Source organism: Microcebus murinus, chromosome 4 (genome assembly GCF_040939455.1).
Source record: "Microcebus murinus isolate Inina chromosome 4, M.murinus_Inina_mat1.0, whole genome shotgun sequence".
NCBI lineage: Eukaryota > Metazoa > Chordata > Mammalia > Primates > Cheirogaleidae > Microcebus > Microcebus murinus.
Window position 1 is genome coordinate 44,132,946 of NC_134107.1, and position 19,412 is coordinate 44,152,357.

The 19,412-nt window shown below is 36.7% G+C and overlaps 1 protein-coding gene across 1 annotated transcript in view; it reads left to right on the plus strand.

Annotated features, from left to right (window-relative positions):
- UEVLD (UEV and lactate/malate dehyrogenase domains) overlaps positions 1-19,412 on the plus strand; it is a 41,841-nt gene extending 22,429 nt beyond the window's left edge. Inside the window, exons 8-12 of the mRNA XM_076002108.1 lie at positions 5,683-5,853; positions 6,891-7,064; positions 14,233-14,293; positions 15,926-16,049; positions 17,059-19,412. Of these exons, the coding sequence (XP_075858223.1) occupies positions 5,683-5,853; positions 6,891-7,064; positions 14,233-14,293; positions 15,926-16,049; positions 17,059-17,226 (698 nt within the window). The 3' untranslated portion in view covers positions 17,227-19,412. The remainder of the gene's footprint in view (positions 1-5,682; positions 5,854-6,890; positions 7,065-14,232; positions 14,294-15,925; positions 16,050-17,058) is intronic.

Genomic DNA, 19,412 nt, shown 5'->3' on the forward strand with positions numbered 1-19,412 from the left:
TTCTATCTCAATTTTAATTAAAATTTACATATATTTAATAATATACATATTAGTAAACATATTTATGTGGGTAAATGCCATATTTTGGGACATAGGGTTGAAAATACTTTATCAGCTGGCTGGCTATGGTGGCTCATGCCTATAATTCCAGCACTTTTGGAGGCCAAGGTAGGAGGATCACTTGAGGCCAGGAGTTCAAGACCAGCCTGGGCCACATGGTGAGACTAGCTGGATGTAGGGGTGCATGCCTGTAGTCTCAGTTACTTGGGAGGCTGAGGCAGGAGGATTGCTTGAGCCCAGGAGTCCAAAGCTGCAGTGACTTACGATCGGGCCACTGCACTCCAGCAGAGCAAGACCCCATCTAAAAATAAAAAATATTTTATGAGGGATGCATGATGCAAGAAAATAATAAAATGAGAGGCCATTGAACTAGAGTAAACATATTTTCTAAAGCCTTTCTACCAAGTTATAGGTAAGATCATTTATAATATGCTATACTTGTTTGGCTCTCCTTTGCCTCAGGTCCCCTGTATTCCTTGACCATATTTTCCAAATAATATATAAAGACATACAGTCTCACAAGCATGAATGTACTAAGGAACAGTGGCCAGAAAAGGTGAAATCATACCTGTCAGTTACACAAATTGGGTGTAATCGTTTTAGCAAGCCTCTGGATCCCTATAGGATATCATGAGTTCATTTTCCTTCTATGGAAAGAGTATCGTAGTTGCTTTAATAAACCTTTTGTAGGCTTCAAGTAGAGGATTCCTTGGGGAACTGGATATTCTCTTGTGCCTGTCATTTTCAGGTACTGAAGTTCTTAAGGGACCTCATAATTCTTCCAAATCACTTTAGGAGACTGTTTAGTACATGGACCCTAGAGGTTATGAGGCAATTTAGGACCTGAGGAAATTGTTTCTTCCTATGTGCCTCATTAACCATCAATAATTATTGCTTTAGATAACTGAAAGAATGGAAACCTTGGAATAGATGTATAGTGCATGGTGCTTGCCACCAAGTAGAGACACAGTAATAATCTGCTGAATGTTGAATGAGTGTATATTATCTTGGGGCAACTTTCATGTTTTCCTTATTTTTTTCAATTTTAATTTTTAAAAAATTTTTATTTTAACCTCTTATTAATTTTGGTTGTACATTTCTGATAGCACTTAATTACTGTTAACTAACTTCTCATAAATATATTCTATGATATGGAGAAGTACATTAATAATTTTAGGAATTAAAGCTTATTTGGAAATTTTTGTAATGCCCCATCATGACATGCCTAGCTGATTGCAGCTGACTGATCATCCTAGAGTTGTACTTTGCCCCATTTGAATTTTCTTAAATAGCTACTATAATATTTTGGGTAGGGATATACATACATGCATATAAGCATGCAAATACAGACATATACATACGTGCATGCACAAATAGTTATGCTTGTGTATGAATAGACTGAATCTGGAAAAATACTAAAACAGTAGTTGCTTCAGGAGTCAGACTCGGGGAACTGGTTCTATACTTGTTTTGTACACACAATAGTGTGTGTATACATATATAAATTCCTTTTTTTTATTGTGCTTGAATACACATAGAATTTACCATTAGTGACTTAAGTTCTCATTCACAGTATACTGTGTATATTTAACACATTCACAGTGTTGTACAGCCATCACCACTATCTAATTTCCAGAACATTTCATTACTATGCTAATAAGTGGGGAAGTTCAGATTTGAACTAGGTCTCATTCTGAAACCCTCAATTCTAACCCTTTTACTATATTGTGCAATATATAGGATAGCGACAATATCTTGTTCACTTTTGATTTCTTAGGGCCTAACACAATTAATTACCTGTGACATGAACAGGACTTTAGTAGGGTTTTATTGAATTAATTATTAATGAATTAGAATTATCTGAGGGGTTGCATTCCTGGGAGCTATTTACTCTTATCTATTTAAATTAAATCTCTGATTGGGGGATAATCTGCACTTTTATCCTTAAGTACCCAGCCTAGCATTTAAGAACTGCTACAGGGGATTGATAGAAACAGAAGACTCTACTTGGTCAGAAGCAGCTTAAAATTTAGATGCAAACACACACACACAAGATGTGAACAATAATTCATGACCAGAGAGTAAGGAAGAAGTATATGATTAATTGCCAAGAGAATGGTTCAGACAGTGAAGACTCTTGGAGTTGAGTGGAGATAGAATACTTTTAGCCAAATAAGATTGAGATAGATGCTACATCTTTTGGGATTGTGGAAATTTGGACTGGCAGAAAGGTGGGGGAAATATACCAATTGTTAAGTGACTAGATCTTAGAGGTGGAAAGATGAGTAAGGCATAAACAATCCTGGCTTTCACAGAGCTCATAATGTTAGGTCCGGAGCTGAGAAAGAGACACACAAAGCCTCATGTGTAGCAAAATGCTGTTTATTTTGGGCATCTGGGTGCAGATTGGTGGAGGTCAAAAAGTGTCCACGAGAGAAAAGGGGAGAGCCTTGGGTTTTATATAGGGTTTTTCCGGGGGGAGTAAGTTAGTAGGCCAAAACAGCCATTTGTAATTAATTCTTTTTCAAGCAACCAGTTCCTAGGACTCCTGCCCAGTCACATCCATCCTTGAGCTCTGGCATAGTCCTTATCAGGGGAGGTAGGGAGGGATAAAGTGTCTCTATCAGGGAGGGAGGGTGAAAAGGAATGCCGGCTGCAGCTGTCTGTTAGACAAATTCTGGGGACTCTCCAGACTCCTGTGGCTGTTGTTTTACAAGCCTAAGTTTTGCATTAACCACATTCTGTACTATACATACTTTTCAGGTTCCCACCTGGAACAAACCTAACATATAGTATGTTTGATGTAGTGGACAGTTAAGCAGCTACTTATCAAACATAGTAAGTGCAGTGAGAAACATTGAAGATGGAAAGACTTTGAGTAAGAGCCAGTATCAAGAAGATGAGAAAAATATCCTAGGGAATAAATATAGACCCATTCAGCTTGAGCCACAGGTTTATGTCGGAGAAGGTTAAGACATACTGGCTTCTAAACTCAAAGGGAGAGATTAAAAGGCTTGTGAGCTTGATAGGAATATCTTATGGAGTAAGGAGCCTTTCTTGTACTTTTGAAATCATATTAGACATCTACTACTCTGATTACTCCTAAGTGAAACTTGAGGGTGAGGAGGGCATTTCTATCATTCAAAGTAGAGGAAGCTAAAGGAGGAAAAGAAAAGAAAAATAAGCAAGATAGCTTGGGGGCCAAATTGTAGAGTTGTAAATTAAACTGTTTGCTGATATTTAATAATATGGACAGGCCACCTAACCTCTCCAGGTAACAGTTTCTCCATCTTTATGAAGGTGTAGGACTAAGTTCCTAAGTATGGCATAGTGTTTAATAGCACTCTGATGCCAGACTGCATGGGCTTAAATTCTGGCTTTTATGTTTACCAGCTCTATGACTTGGAGTAAGTTACTTAACTTCTCTTTGCCTCAGATTCCTTACCTGTAAAATGGGGATGATATTACTCCATTTTGTATTGTGGGTTAGATTAAATGAGTAAGTATATGGAAAGCACTTAGTAGAGTACCTGGCACATAGTTAGGGATATGAAAGTGTTAACTGTATCTCTTCCAGTTCTAATGTTTTCTAAGTCTTGAGGTTTTGACTTATCACCAGTTATTCACTTTGAACTCTGGAACACAGGAATTACTTAAAAGGACTCATGAAGAACCATAATTAAAATCCAGGACTCAGTTTGGGGATTTACTATCACCACCACTGTGTCATAATAGCAACCAAAATTGGATAATGGATTTCCCAGTGGACACATCGTACAAGTGTTTCCTTCTGAAACTTGTATAGAAAGATGGCCTTAGAGGCTTAATTAAGAATATAGGCCGGGCGCAGTAGCTCACGCCTGTAATCCTAGCACTCTGGGAGGCCCCAGGCAGGAGGATCGTTTGAGCTCAGGAGTTCGAGACCAGCCTGAGCAAGAGCAAGACCCTGTCTCTACTACAGATAGAGAGAAATTAGCCAAAAAAATTAGCTGGGCACAGTGGCACATATCTGTAGTCCCAGCTACCCGGGAGGCTGAGGCAGGAGGATTGCTTGAGCCCAGGTGTTGGAGGTTGCTGTGAGCTAGGCAGATGCCATGACACTCTAGCCTATGCAAGAGAATGAGACTCTATCTCAAAAAAAAAAAAAAAAAAAAAAAAAAGAATATAGACCCACAGACCTAGGCACAGTGGCACACACCTGTGGCTGAGTCCAGCCTGAGCAACACAGTGAGACTCTATCTCTTAACAACAACAGCAATAAAAAAAACAATATATATATATATATGTATATATTTATCAAACATGTGGTAAGTGTAGTGAGAAACATTATAAATGGAAAGAATTCAAGCAAGAGCCAGTATCAAGAAAATACACACACACACACACACACACACCATGAAATCTACTCATTGTCTCCCTGGGGTGCTAATTCATTAATGTTGACTAGACTGATGCCATTCTAGTTAACTTTATTATGTTTCTTTTCTTTCCGATGCTGATAACATCTGGCTACTGTTTTGGCATGTACTTATTTACAATAAGTACTTACAGTAACATACTGTGAGGTGTAGAGAGTAATATAGTTGTAAATAGCGTACATGTGCTTGAGGATCAGAGGAGTAAATGCCAGAGACCAGGTTTTCCTAAGTCGTAACAGTTGCTTACCTGTAAGTCCCATTGAAAGAAGTTACCCAAGGACAGCTGGGCTTCAGCATAAGAAAAAGTCAGTTGAAAATGAGTCAACATATTTTTTTCACTTAGACATTTTCAAGCCAGATTTTTTCCTCTTTGGAATAGAACCCTTAATAAAACAGATTTTTTTAAAGCAGCACTACTCTGCTTGGAGAGTCCAAAGTGGCCTGGAGTTGTGCTTGCCAGCCTTCTTCCTACTCTTCCCACTCTTTCCAGATGGCCTCTGAGTCAATTTCAAGGACTCTAGGACCCTAAACTCACAGTTTAGAAATCAGTGATATAATTGATTGTAGGTCCATTTTACCTATAGTGTATTTTTTCCTTTAGAAATTGTGAAGTACAGCTGGGCACAGTGGCTCATGCCTGTAATCCTGGCACTTTGGGAGGCTAAGGTGGGAAGATCACTTGAGACCAGGAGTTTAAGACCAGCCTGAACAACATAGAGAGACCCCTGTCTCTACAAAAAGTTTTTAAAAAAATTAGCCAGGCATGGTGGTGCTTGCCTATAGTCCCAGCTACTTACGAGGCTGAGGAAGGAGGATTGCTTGAGCCCTGGAGTTTCAGGTTGCAGTGAGCTGTGATGATGCCACTGTACTCTAGCCTAAGTGACAGGGCAAGACCCTGTCTCAAAAAAAAAAAAAAAAAATGAACTACTTTAAAAAGCTCAATTTTTGTTTATAGGTTCTGGTTCTTGTAATTTATTTTATCTTTATTGCTATCTTTTCCCCTTAGGATACACTCTTGCTCTGAACTCTCTTTCTAAAGAGAGTTCTCAGCAATTTTTGTGTACTTTCATGCATATAGGATTGATCTGGGGGCAAGTATGCCTAAAAGCTCTCTACTTGTAGAAAAGAAAAACCTTTATATCATGAACTAGAACTTGATTAAAGCCTATATCTTGAGCTCAGACTGTTTCTTTTTATTCATTAGATTTGTCTGCCTCTGCTCATTCCAAGGTGGTGATCTTCACAGTCAACTCCTTGGGTAGTTCTCAGTCCTATCTTGATGTGGTACAGAGCAATGTGGATATGTTCAGAGCCCTTGTCCCAGTTCTGGGACATTATAGTCAACACAGTGTCCTGCTCGTTGCATCTCAACCAGGTAAAAGGCTTTATTTTAAATTAATTTGATGAGCTGGTGCATCAGTAGAATTGCCATTATTGATAAAAGCCATAAAACTTTAGATTATAAAGGGATGGCTAGAATATTCAGTAAAATTGCCTTTATAATGAACAATGTAGTATCTCCATATCTTCTCAACCAGTTACTTCTTATGACTGGCATTAACTAGAAGGTTACAACTTAAAATTTTTTATGAAATGTGATATTATATTCCAGGTCGTTAGCCATATCTTCCTCAGTGAGAAAATGTTTAAATCCCTAAGAGAAAAATGCAATGACTTATATGAAATATATTTTGTTAACTCTGAAGTATCATAAAATGTTAGTGAGCATGCCAGAGTACATTTTTAACATTTTGTAATTTGAAAATTGTTTTGGAACTGTTTTACTTTAAAAAGAAATATTTTCAAAGAGTTAGTCAGTACTGAACTCAAATTGGTCAACAGATTTTTTAAATGTTCTTAATATAGGGGTATGGTATGCGTTTCATTTGTTTTTTCTGTAGTAATTAGTTGAGGAATATTGATCTCTTTAATTCCTGAAATTCTTTTGGCATATAAGAAAAAAGTAGTTGTGTTTTCATTTATAATGCTATACTGCATAATAGTGGTATATGAATCAATATTTTAATTTAAAGGTAGAAATTTAGCTTAAGATAAATATAAAAGAGAACTTGATTGATGAAAAGAAATTATTTTTCTGGCCTTCTATACCCAGTTTGTATTCCACCCCTAACAATTTATATTTAACAAAGTTATATAAAATCTTGTTGAAGCCTGGTTAGTGTTTTTAATATACATTAAAAATATGTTATGCTTCAGTGCATTTAGGACCTAAGAAGAGTATATAGAAGCTCTAATATACTTTACTTATTATAAATATTTTGTGAGCTAGGCTAGAAATATATTTTTTTTCATTTTTTTTTATATCCTTGTTCTTCTTCTTTAGACATTTGTGGTACTCTATAGAAATATATTTTTTAATCTTTACATTTTCACCTTTTATGCAATATTTAGTGGAAATCATGACCTATGTGACATGGAAACTGAGTGCATTTCCCATAAATCAAGTGATTGGAATTGGCTGCAATCTGGATTCACAGAGATTACAATATATTATTACAAATGTTTTGAAGGCACAGACTTCAGGCAAAGAAGTATGGGTTATTGGTGAGCAGGGAGAAGACAAAGGTAAGAATTACATTTCTATTAGTTGTATTGATAACCTAAATGAACAGTGGCCATGGCATTCAGACGTATCTCAGGACACCAGAATTGTGGGCCCTGTTGGCATTTTTGCACATTTGAGTGCCTTCCATATAACGGGTCCCGGATTGTGAGTAGATTCTTCATGTGTATCATTTTCATTGCAATTATTTTTCTGTAAGTTTAAGATTAGACAAGACCCCTTAGTCAGGTTTAATTGAATTTCAGAGTCCAGGATTAATTTAAAGGTTTAATTTTTCAGAAAACTAACATTAAATTAAATCCTAAAACATATACAGAACTCTCTTCTTTACTCTCCCTACCTTTCAACCTTGCTTACCTAAGTTCAGACTTTCTCCCTAGATACATGCCTCCTGTCTCTCACCTATTTAAACAGAATTTTCAGCCTTTGTTTCTCCTTATGACTTTTTTTTTATCAGCCACTTCTCTCCTCCTATCACAAAAAGCATTTGGTTCTCTGTATTAGAAAGTTCCTTTTCCTATTTCAAAAGAATGCTTTTCCTATTTCAAAAGAATATTTTCCCTATTTGACTTGAGAATCTCTTCTTTTATTGCTTTGTTTCTCCCTGCTATAAAGCCTGGTTGGTCAGGTGATAAAAGTGCTGTTTACTCTCATTTTATTCATTTTTGTTCATTTAAACAAGCATTAATATATGATCTGCAATAAAGATATAGGATATTATTTGATTAAGTGCCAAAGTGAGTATTATAGATTACAATATTGAGACACTTATGAGTGAGCATTTAACATGGGTTGAAATGACTAGAGAAAATTCTATAAAGGCCACCTTTGAATTGGAATTTGGAACAATGAATAGGATTTGAATAAATAGCTAAGAGTGGGAAAGATATTCCAGGAATAGGAAATCAGAAAAAGGGAAAGACACATAATTAAGTATGGCATGTTCATGGGATAAAAAAATACACACTAGTTGTTGCAAATGGTTTCAACCAGATAAGCTTTATTGAAATCACATTTTGGAGATCCCTTCAATACCTGATCAAAGAGTTGAAAAGTGATTCTCAGGTAGAGGGGAAACATGAGAATAATATGTTGAAAGAGTAATTTGGGAGAAATTAATCGCTATTTCATCATTTGAAGTACATTACTTTATTCAGTATGTAGGTGCTGTGAGGTAGAGCATGATATGGAAAATAACCTTTCTGCCTGTAATAGGGGTGATAATTTAATTGGAGAATTGGAGAAAGACCATGCACATTTAAAAGTTAAATAGATATCAAACCATACTGCCACAAAGCAAATAGTGTTCTCAAAACTATTTTCTTGGAATTTAAAGCTTTGTATATGCTTTGATAACATTAAAACAAACAAAATATTAATAGCGGTGAAGTTTGGATTACAGGTAGTTTTTAAAAATTTGTACTTTTTAGTATAAAATATGTAGTATTTATATAATTTTTAAGAAAATTATTTTAATAAAATACAGTAGTATTTTATTAAATACAGCAGTATTTTATTAAATACCCCTAGCTCTCTTCCCACATCTCACTTTCCAGAGGCAATTTCTAAAACCAATCCATGTTTAGCTTTTTTAGTGGTCCTTATCCTTTTTTTTAACGCTATGACATTTTAACAAGAGAAATCATACCATCAATGAAATAACAAGCAGTTAAACTCAAAAGAAATAAAATAGCTTTTGCAGAGAGAAAACACGGGCAAATGCCTGGCTGTGGCCAGCTGCTGTGAAAGTAGAATCAAATTAGTCTGTGACCCTGGATCCCTGAGACACCAGGGCTTCAACCCTCTTCTTTCCTGGGGGGCCTGATGACCCAGGGTCTCCCATGACACTCTTGGGCCTCTGTGGGCTGCACACAGAACAGCAAGCACAAAAGAGCCACTGGGGAGGGGCTGGGACTTAAACTCTGTATAAATCTGTATAAATTTGCCCTGGCACCAGGCGCAGTGGCTCACGCCTGTAATCCTCGCACTCTGGGAGGCTGAGGCCGGCAGTTTGCTCAAGGTCTGGAGTTCGAAAGCAGCCTGAGCAAGAGCGAGACCCCGTCTCTACTATAAATAGAAAGAAATTAATTGGCCAACTAATATATATAGAAAAAATTAGCTGGGCATGGTGGTGCATGCCTGTAGTCTCAGCTACTCAGGAGGCTGAGGCAGCAGGATTGCTTGAGCCCAGGAGTTTGAGGTTGCTGTGAGCTAGGCTGATGCCACAGCACACACTCTGGCCTAGACAATGAGACTCAAAAAACAAAACAAAAAAAACCAGTTTGTGTTTGATTAAATGACCTTTTATCTCAAATGTAGGAATTTGTTTTCAGAAACATTGAGCATCTGCTTTGCTCAAGAAACACTGTGCTGATTGCTGTTGGAAAATATATAGATGTATAAGAACTTGATATAGGAAATGACTAGAAGGCAGTATTGACTTATTAAGGTCCATGAGAAGTAGAATAAAAGCACAGGGAAGAGATGTGGTAATTCTGTCTTGAGGTCTCAAATGGGAACTAAAGATAGAGAGATGCAGATACATGTGAACTGAGATCACTTTACTATTATGTAATATTTGACATAGATAATGTGTGTGCAAGTTTTAAAACATAGTAATTGGATAAATATTCATGAATCCATACTCAATCATGAACATTACCAATACCCCTAAGCTACCTATGTATTTTTCCCCAGTTCCATCTCCCTGTTTGCCATCTAGAGGTACCATCAGATTACTTTTTATCCTGTCTTTTACTCTTGCTGCAAAGACAAATTATATCCATGGATAGGTAGGTATACTTACTTACCTTGCCCCTGAAACCAGAAATGGATTATAAGCTCCCTCTGCTGGTTTCATTGTAGACACCAACTGGATATATTTTTTCATAAGTGATACCATCACAGTAATAGTAATTATAATTTTTTTTATTGAGTACCTACTATGTATATTAAATACTTTGCACATCTCATTTAAATTTTACGAACATCCTGTGAGGGAGATGGTAGTTTTCCAAATTTATAAATACGGAAACTTAAGACTCAATGAAATTAAGTAATTTGCCCAAGGTTACCTATTTAATAAGGGCAAAACTAAGTTTTGCACATTAGTCTAATCTTAAATCTGTGCTCTTTCTTGCTGTCACTTAATTTATCTAAGGCATTTAGTACAGTGTCTGGCACAGAGTAAACATTCAGCAAATAGTAGCTGTTATTACAGTGATCAGATGATGGTGATGAATAGAAAATTGGCAGAAAGATGATTTTTTTTTTTTTTTGAGACAAAGTCTCGCTTTCTTGCCTAGGCTAGAGTGAGTGCCGTGGTGTCAGCCTGGCTCAAACTCCTGGGCTCAAGCGATCCTCCTGCCTCAGCCTCCCGAGTAGCTGGGACTACAGGCATGTGCCACCATGCCCGGCTGATTTTTATATTATATACATTAGTTGGGCAATTAATTTCTTTCTGTTTTTATGGTAGAGACGGGGTCTCACTCAGGCTGGTTTTGAACTCCTGACCTTGAGCAATCCGCCCACCTCGGCCTCCCAGAGTGCTAGGATTACAGGCGTGAGCCACCGCGCCTGGCCTAGAAAGATGAATTTTAAAGCATAGTTTTACATCTAAAGCAACATTAGGACTTGGAAACAGTTATAAGAATAGCAGTTGTGTACATGAAATTATTTTCTTCAGGTATTTCAGAGACAAATGACAACTACAACCTGGGGAAGAATCACATAGCATATAAAACCTTTAGGATCTGTTTCCTGCTTCCCACTCCAGCTTCATCTTCTGCCATACTACCAGGCATTCTGTGCTAGTCAGATGGTTGACCTGCAGTTTCCTGAATGGTTTATGCACTCTTAGGCCTCCTTGCCTTAGCACCTGCTGCTTCCATTTCCTGAACATTCATTCAATTGGCTAACTGCTGCTTACTCTAAGGACCTGGCTTGAGTGCCTCCTTTCCTGGGAAGCCTTCCTTAATTCTCCAAGTTAAACAAATTTATCCATCTGTTGTAACCATTGTTACACTGTTATAATCACCTGTCTGCCCCCCCTCCCCCAGACAGTAAGCTCCTAGAGCTTGCAATGGCCACAGTAAATGTGTTTTGGCATGAACAAATGATCCTGACACCCTCTTGTTGTAACCAAGGATCATTCATTATGCCACACCAAATTAGATAGCAGAACATAGCTTTGGGATTGCTGTTTTCAGCTGTGATACTGTAATCATATATAAACTACAGGTAACCCCTTCAAGAAGGTTTTTAGAAATCCAAGGCTGGACCTCAGAACAGAGTGTTAGATCATCTGCTTTGGACATGGGGTGGGTGTTATATATAGTAGAAAAGAACTATTTTTTTTTTTGAGACAGAGTCTTGCTTTGTTGCCCAGGCTAGAGTGAATGCTGTGGCGTCAGCCTAGCTCACAGCAACCTCAAACTCCTGGGCTCAAGCAATCTTGCCTCAGCCTCCTGAGTAGCTGGGACTACAGGCATGTGCCACCATGCCCAGCTAATTTTTTCTATATATATTAGTTGGCCAATTAATTTCTTTGTCTTTTTTATAGTAGAGACGGGGTCTCGCTCAGGCTGGTTTTGAACTCCTGACCTTGAGCAATCCGCCCGCCTTGGCCTCCCAGAGTGCTAGGATTACAGGCGTTAGCCACCGTGCCCAGCCGAAAAGAGCTATTAAATGGGATTTTTCATTGAAATTTTTGGGGCCAGAGGATTGCTGTTATTTATTGGAACCAAGGATCAAGATTGATTAGGTATAATATTAAAATGTCTAAAGTAAGATGGATATACATTTAGGAAGTTTGAAGGGCTAGGCAGTAAACAAAATGACATAATTAAGTCCATCTAAACTTTTTTGAAAATTTTATCCTAGTGTTTTGTTTTTGTTTTTTGTTTTTGAGACAGTCTCACTCTGTTGCCAGGGCTAGAGTGCCATGGCGTCAGCCTAGCTCACAGCAACCTCAAAATCCTTGGCTCAAGCAGTCCTTCTGCCTCAGCCTCTCCAGTAGCTGGGATTATAGGCATGTGCCACCATGCCCAGCTAATTTTTTCTATATATTTTAGTTGACCAATTAATTTATTTCTATTTTTAGTAGAGATGAGGTCTCTTGTTCAGGCTGGTTTTGAACTCCAGACCTTGAGCTATCCACCCACCTCGGCCTCCCAGTATCCTAGTGTTCTATAGTACTGTAGGATGACCATAATTAACAGTACTTTATTGTGTATTTTCAAGTAGCTGGAAGAGTGGATTTTGAATGTTTCTAATGCAAAGAAATGTGTTTGAGGTGATGGATATGCTAATTACCCTGATTTTATCATTACACAATGTATACATGTCATGTATCAGAATATCACACTGTACCCATATATACGTGCAATTACTATATGTCAATTAAAAATAATAAAAGTGCAAAAGTTTTGAGGATTAAAATTGTAATGACTGTCACAAGCAAATTTGAATACAGTGAAGCTTTCTCTTTCTCTGAACATTCTTTTCTTATGGCTCTTTCTAAGTCAGAACTCAGAGGAAAGATAATGTGAGCTCTCTCTCTCTCCCTCTCTCCCATCCTCCCTCCCTCCCTCCCTCCCTCCCTCCATAAATATATAAAAAATAGCAATACTCATAATTTTCAGATTTTTTGGCATCCTTTGTCTTTTCTTATACAAACCTTGCTTTTATTCATCTTTCCAAGGTCTGTAAATGCTGTATTTTGGTAGCAGACATTTCCCCCAATTTTTTATTTATTGTGAATATACTAATAGCAGATTTTTAAAGAAAATAATCTATGTGCCACCCTTGTATCCATATAAAACATTTTAAAAATCCTCAATTTGTCCACACGTATTTATATTTTTCGTGTAACAGGTTTTTTTTTGTTTTTTTTTCTGAGACAGAGTCTCGCTTAATTGCCCAGGCTAGAGTGAATGCCCTGGCGTCAGCCTCGCTCACAGCAACCTCAAACTCCTGGGCTCAAGCAATCCTCCTGCCTCAGCCTCCCCAGTAGCTGGGACTACAGGCATGTGCCACCATGCCCGGCTAATTTTTTCTATATATATCAGATGGCCAATTAATTTCTTTCTATTTATAGTAGAGACGGGGGTCTCACTCTTGCTCAGGGTGGTTTCGAACTCCTGACCTTGAGCAATCCGCTCGCCTCTGCCTCCCAGAGTGCTAGGATTACAGGCGTGAGCCACCGCACCCGGCCCATGTAACAGTTTTTGATTTTGCTATTTTTTTACTTACATAAAAACTTTTAAAACTTTCCCATGTCTTTCAACTTAGTGCTGCAAGTATGTTTTCCTCTTTGTTACCAAATATAAATTGTGTGTGAGGTTAGTTCTGTATTATCTTCTGTGTACCCAATACTATGGTACAGAATATGTGCAAGAAGACACAAAAGAATACATGGTCCCTGCACCTTGGAAGCTAGTATTCAGTTTGGGGAGAGGAGGCATCTGGATACTTATGATATCTTTTGTTGCTGACACATCACTAAATGGCCTGACTTTGAATGTAGCATAGAATTCTTGTATCTTAAACATAAGATATTCTTATATAGCCAAATGTATTTTTGCTTTGCTACCCAAACACATAGACTTGTACCATGAGAAACATCAAGTGTGGTATAAATATCCAGTTTGTGCATACAGCTTTGAATTTTTTTTTTTTTATAAATGGTGTGGTGAGGGGAAATGGGTAACCCAGATGATGCTTTTAGAAAACAGGATCTTGCCTCTCTCACAGCTAGAAATTCTAGCCCAAAATAGGTGGCCAAATCATTCTTCACCTGAAATCAGTCTCAGTGCAGTTCCCAGCAGAACAAATGCCAAGTGCTTGCAGCATGTGGGAATCTATTACATGTGGTCTGGTAAGGAAAGGAAGCTTTCTATTTAAACAGTGAAATGGCCCTTATAGAACTGTTATTGATGGGAGAGAACATGTAAGGAGGCTGCAAGTAGACTTTAGGGATCATGTTTTTTGGGGAGTGTAGTTTGAAAGTCTTTTTCACCCCAGGCAATTGGTATAGCACATTTCAGGGTCTTCAGTGGAAAACTATAACTGTTGCTAGAAGGTACCTTTGACTGCTAAAGATCATTTATCACATCTTAATCCTAATAGAGTCATTTGAAAAATATAACTAATTCTTCATTTAATTTTTAGTGCCCACATGGGGTAGCCAAGAAGTAATGAGTCATAACTCTCAGGTGCAGCTATTCAACAGGTAACACTGAATGTAAATTTGCATTTATCCATCTAAAAATCATATATTTCATAGCTAACATAACAGCTGTATACACAGCAAATACTTACCAGGCTTCTGTAAACAAAACTAGCTATTATGGACAAATCTAAAATTATAAGGGAGCAGTGTTTTATATTCTTTGATTTCTTATCTGAAGGTAGATCTAAGAGTGCTTTGCGGACTTTTTCAGATAACACAGTTGACATTTAAAGGGTAGAACATGTTCCTTATTTGTAAACTTGATTTACTGCTCCTGTATCTAAACATCTAAGGATATTAACAGTTTTCTTAAAGTGGAAGAGAATTTGTCCATACCACTTAAAAATGAGTACGTATTAATCACACATAAATACATTTAGAAATCACTCTAATATGAATGGATAAGCCATATTATATGTTCAGGGGGAAAAATGTAATGAAGAGATCCTTGTATTATGCAGAGGCTTTCCAGGGAACTGTGCCGCATAGTTTGGACTCTACACATTATATATTTTCATGTCATTTGTTGTTTCACCCACCACATAATAACAGATCTTACTGAAGTCTGAGTGATGGTGAATTTTAGCTTTTTAAACCTTCAGCTTATGGTTTGTGAAATATAACAAGTAGAAGAAGAGTAGTGTATGGTATAATTCATTCTAAGGAAGAAATTTAAATATTTATATAATTATTTACAAAAATAACATGCTTATTAAAAAACTTCAAATACTGCAGATATCTATGAAGTAGAGAGTAAAAAATTGAGATAATTCCATCTTCTAGAGACAACCACTGTTAACAGTTTAGTGTCCACATGTATATTTCCAAAAATTTTTTTTCCTACTAGGGAGGCTGAGGCAGGAGGATTGCTTGAGCCCAGGAGTTTGAGGCCAGCCTGGGCAACATAGTAAAACACTGTCTCTTAAAAAAATTTCAATGTTTCTACAAATATATCATTATTTTTTATCATTTTTCAAATAGACTTATGCTATTTACACTATCTTATAACTGATTTGTTTCCTTAATGATAAATCTTAGACATCTTTCTATATTGTACCTGTTAATCTATCTTATTCTTAAGAGCTACATGGTACTACTTTTGGTAGTGATTTATTTAACCAGTCCTCTTTTGATGAGTAGTTTCCAAATACAGCAAACATGCTTATTATATTTATCTTTGCACACTTGAGCATATTGCTGTAGGATAAATTCCTAAAAGAGGAATTTCTAGAGGAGTTGTTGGTAAATCTTTTTCCTAAAAGATCATTTTATACTCTCAACAGCAGTTATAAGAATGCCTATTTATAGTTTCTCCAAGATTAGTTATCAGTCTTTTTAATCTTTGCTAATTTTTATAGGCAAAACTGGTATTTGTTTTAATTAATAGTTAAATATTAATGGCAGTGAGCATCTTTTTATGTTTATTAGGCCATTTGTATTTTCTCTCTGTGAACTTGCCTGACATCTTAAGAAAAGTTTAATCATTAGATTTTCTGTAGGCTTTCCTAACAATTGCTGTATAACTCTTATTTCTGTGTCATAAAAATATCTAATTAATACCTTAAACAGAATGTTAAATTAAATGTGCATATTTTGTGCATTTTCTAAGCTCATGTTTTTTTTGTTATCTAGAGCAATGGAACTGTTAAGGGTAAAAGGCCAAAGATCCTGGTCTGTTGGACTATCAGTAGCTGACCTGGTTGACAGTATTGTAAACAATAAAAAGAAAGTGCATTCTGTATCAATTTTAGCAAAGGTAATTGTTATTCTCTTATAAATACAAAACCAGCAAAATTGCTATTCACACTCTAACCCAGGTTTTTTCAGTGTCACCAGCTTTTAGAGTAACCTGGGAATAGGCTTTCTGGTCTAACCCCTACTGTTCTTGGCTATGGAAAATCTGAATTTCTACCTGGTTGCCTTCTCACCATCATGAGTTTTGGGAATCTCCAAATAGTGTTTATATAGCCATAAACTTCTTCTGATTGTCATTTATCACCTCAGCCAGCCAAGTCACCCTAGACTGATGTGCCAGAAAAACAAATACTGCATGTTCTCACTTATGTGGGAGCTTAAAAAATAAAGTTGATCTCATGGAGGTAGAGAGTAGAATGGTGGTTACCAGAGGCTGGGAAGGGGGCAGGGAGGATGAAGAGAGGTTGGTTAATGGATACAAAAATACAGTTAGATAGAAAGAATCAGTTCTAGTGTTCAATATCATAGTAGGGTGACTATAGTTATAAATAAGTTATTGTATGTTTCAGAATAGCTAGAAGAGACAATTTAGAATGTTCTCACACAAAGGAATGGTGTTTGAGGTGGTAATGTCCCAATTACCTTGATCTGATCATTATATATTATATGCATGTATCAAAATACCACATGTACCCCATAAATATGTACAGTTATTATGTATCAATTTAAGAAACATAGATTACTGTATTTGTGCCCAGAAACCACGCAATGCCCCTCCCCAGGAAATCTACTCTGACCATCTTTTTTCTTAGCTCCCAATCTGCTATCCATATTGCAGGCGGCTAGCTTACCTTCCCACCGAGGGAATAGCTTTGACCAAGTTCCTCTCATCTTTCAAAAATTTTCTTAAACAATAACTTCAGTTTATAAAAATAAATGGAGAAATTTTTTTTAAAATTCAACTTGTATTACTTTGTACTAGAACTTGAAAAGCAAGAAAATATGCATTTTTATATTAACTTCTTTGTAGTGATTTATCTCTATTATAATCCCTATTTTTCTCATTTCAGGGATATTATGATATAAATAATGAAGTGTTTCTAAGTTTGCCTTGCATCCTTGGAACCAATGGGGTATCCGAAGTCATCAAAACCACAGGGAAAGAAGATACAGTAACTGAGAAACTCCAAAACAGTGCATCCTCAATCCATGGTCTCCAACAGCAGTTAAAACTTTGATTCTCAAGTGCAGTTGCCTGAAAGGGAAGGTCATTTAATTTTGGCCACATATATAGGTTTGAGGACTTCGGTATCTTATAACTTATCCTTACAAACTGCTTGGTTAAAGTAGATGGTTTCTTGGTTAGCTTTGTGATTTCAGTCCTTAAGGAGTTACATAAGGAGGGCAAAATCTAATTTTCCTTGGTGTTCTTGAGATATCTGTACTGTTCTTTAAACCTACAGCAAGGTAAACATTCATCTGCAATGAGCATCAGATTACAATTAAATTGTATATCCTAACTAGCCAGGCATGGTGGTGCACGCCTGTAGTCCCAGGTACTTGGGAGGCTATGGCGGGAGGATCTCTTGAGCCCAGGAGTTGGTTACAGTGAGCTAGATGGCGCCACTACACTACAGCCTGGGTGCAACAGAGCAAGACCCTGTCTCTTAAAAAACAAACAAACAAACAAAAACTGTATATCCTAAACTAAAAGCACTTTCAGCAATTGGGAATATTTTGAAAGTAATACATCTTTAAAATAAAATTACTGTCTGACTTTTATAATAAACATGATAATCTCAAGGCCCAGTATGGATTTACAGAAGCTGTGTTAGGCATACACTCAAAGATCCAAGCTTTTAAAGTATTAATGTTTCTTTATGTATAACATAAACTTATACATAAGTTTATATAAACTTATACAAAAGTTATACATAATAAATATTATGTATAACTATAATGTAAAATATAGTTGATAGCAATGGTAAAGCATTTTATTTTCCTTCTTCAAATTCCTTAGCTACCAAAAAATGGAGAAAAATTTTACCTGCACTTTAAAATGGTAAGAGAAAGGAATTTTTTTTAATATATGTAGAAAAAGTATACTTTAATTTCCAGTGGGACTTCCTTTCTGAAATTTTCTGTAACCTTTTCCTGGGCTATATAAGAATCTCCAACATCTAATAAACTTACTGTGATATTAGTAGACCAATAGAGAAATGTATATTTTTAGTGGGAATAGATTATGAATGAAAGCCAAGCAGTTTACTTTAAAGCCAATATATGAGACTTTGATGAAAAACACTGGTCTTAAAGGGGAGAAGTTGGATGAACTGATGGTTCTTAGCAAATCCTTTAACCTCTCCTAAAGAAATGATTCCGAATACATACACTTTGGTGATGGGTCAACAGCAATATTTTCATATGTGAAAGACAGTTGTGTGTCACAATAGTTAATAATATGCTACTAGTAACAGCTAACATCAACATTTCTTATACATCAAGCAATGTGATGAGCACTTTATTATTTTACTGAATCCTCACAATAACCATAGAGGTAGGGAGTATCATCATTATTTTATAAAAGGAAATTGAGGTTTAGTGCCCAAGAACTCATGGCTCTTAAGGGGTACTTATCCATACACTTTCTACTTTTTCTAGGCATTAAAAGGGGGAAGAGGCCTAACAGCCAAAGTAGTTATCACAAGACCCTACAGTTGAGGTCTATGAAAGGATCACTATGAAAGGATCACTTCCATTCTATAGTTAGGGCTTCCTTTTTTAGTTTTTTTTTAACATCATTTTTAGAAAGATTGATTCTCTGGATTCCAAGACTTGCCCTCAGCAAGTTGTAGAGGGGATATGCACTGAGTTAGGTGTTTATTTAACCATTCAACTATTATTTGTTAGGAGCCTACTATACACCAGGCATTAATGGTGAACAAGCCATTGTTCACCATTGACCACGAGGAGCATGTATCATGGACCATGTATCTAGTCCATGCCCATCATGGACTAGATACATGCCCTCATGGTCCTTATAATCTACTATGGGAGATACAGTAATAAAATCTCACAAATGAATGTACAATCCTAAGTGTAATAAGTACTGTGAAGAAGTCCAAGGTGCTTTGAACGCATATAACAGGTGAATCCAAACTTGGTCAGGGAGATAGGAGGCAGATAGTTTATAAGGATAAATGTGTCCTAGGCAGAGAGGAAATAGTCAAATTAATGCTGATTTAGTATAATAATGGATACTTATAATGATGAACTTTAGTTGTAAAGGTCAAATTATACTCAGTATCCCATGTTGAAGAAAGTAGAAAAGTTTTTTCAAACTCCTGACCTTGAGCAATCCACCTGCCTTGGCCTCCCAGGGTGCTAGGATTACAGGCATGAGCCACCACGCCCGGCAAGAAAA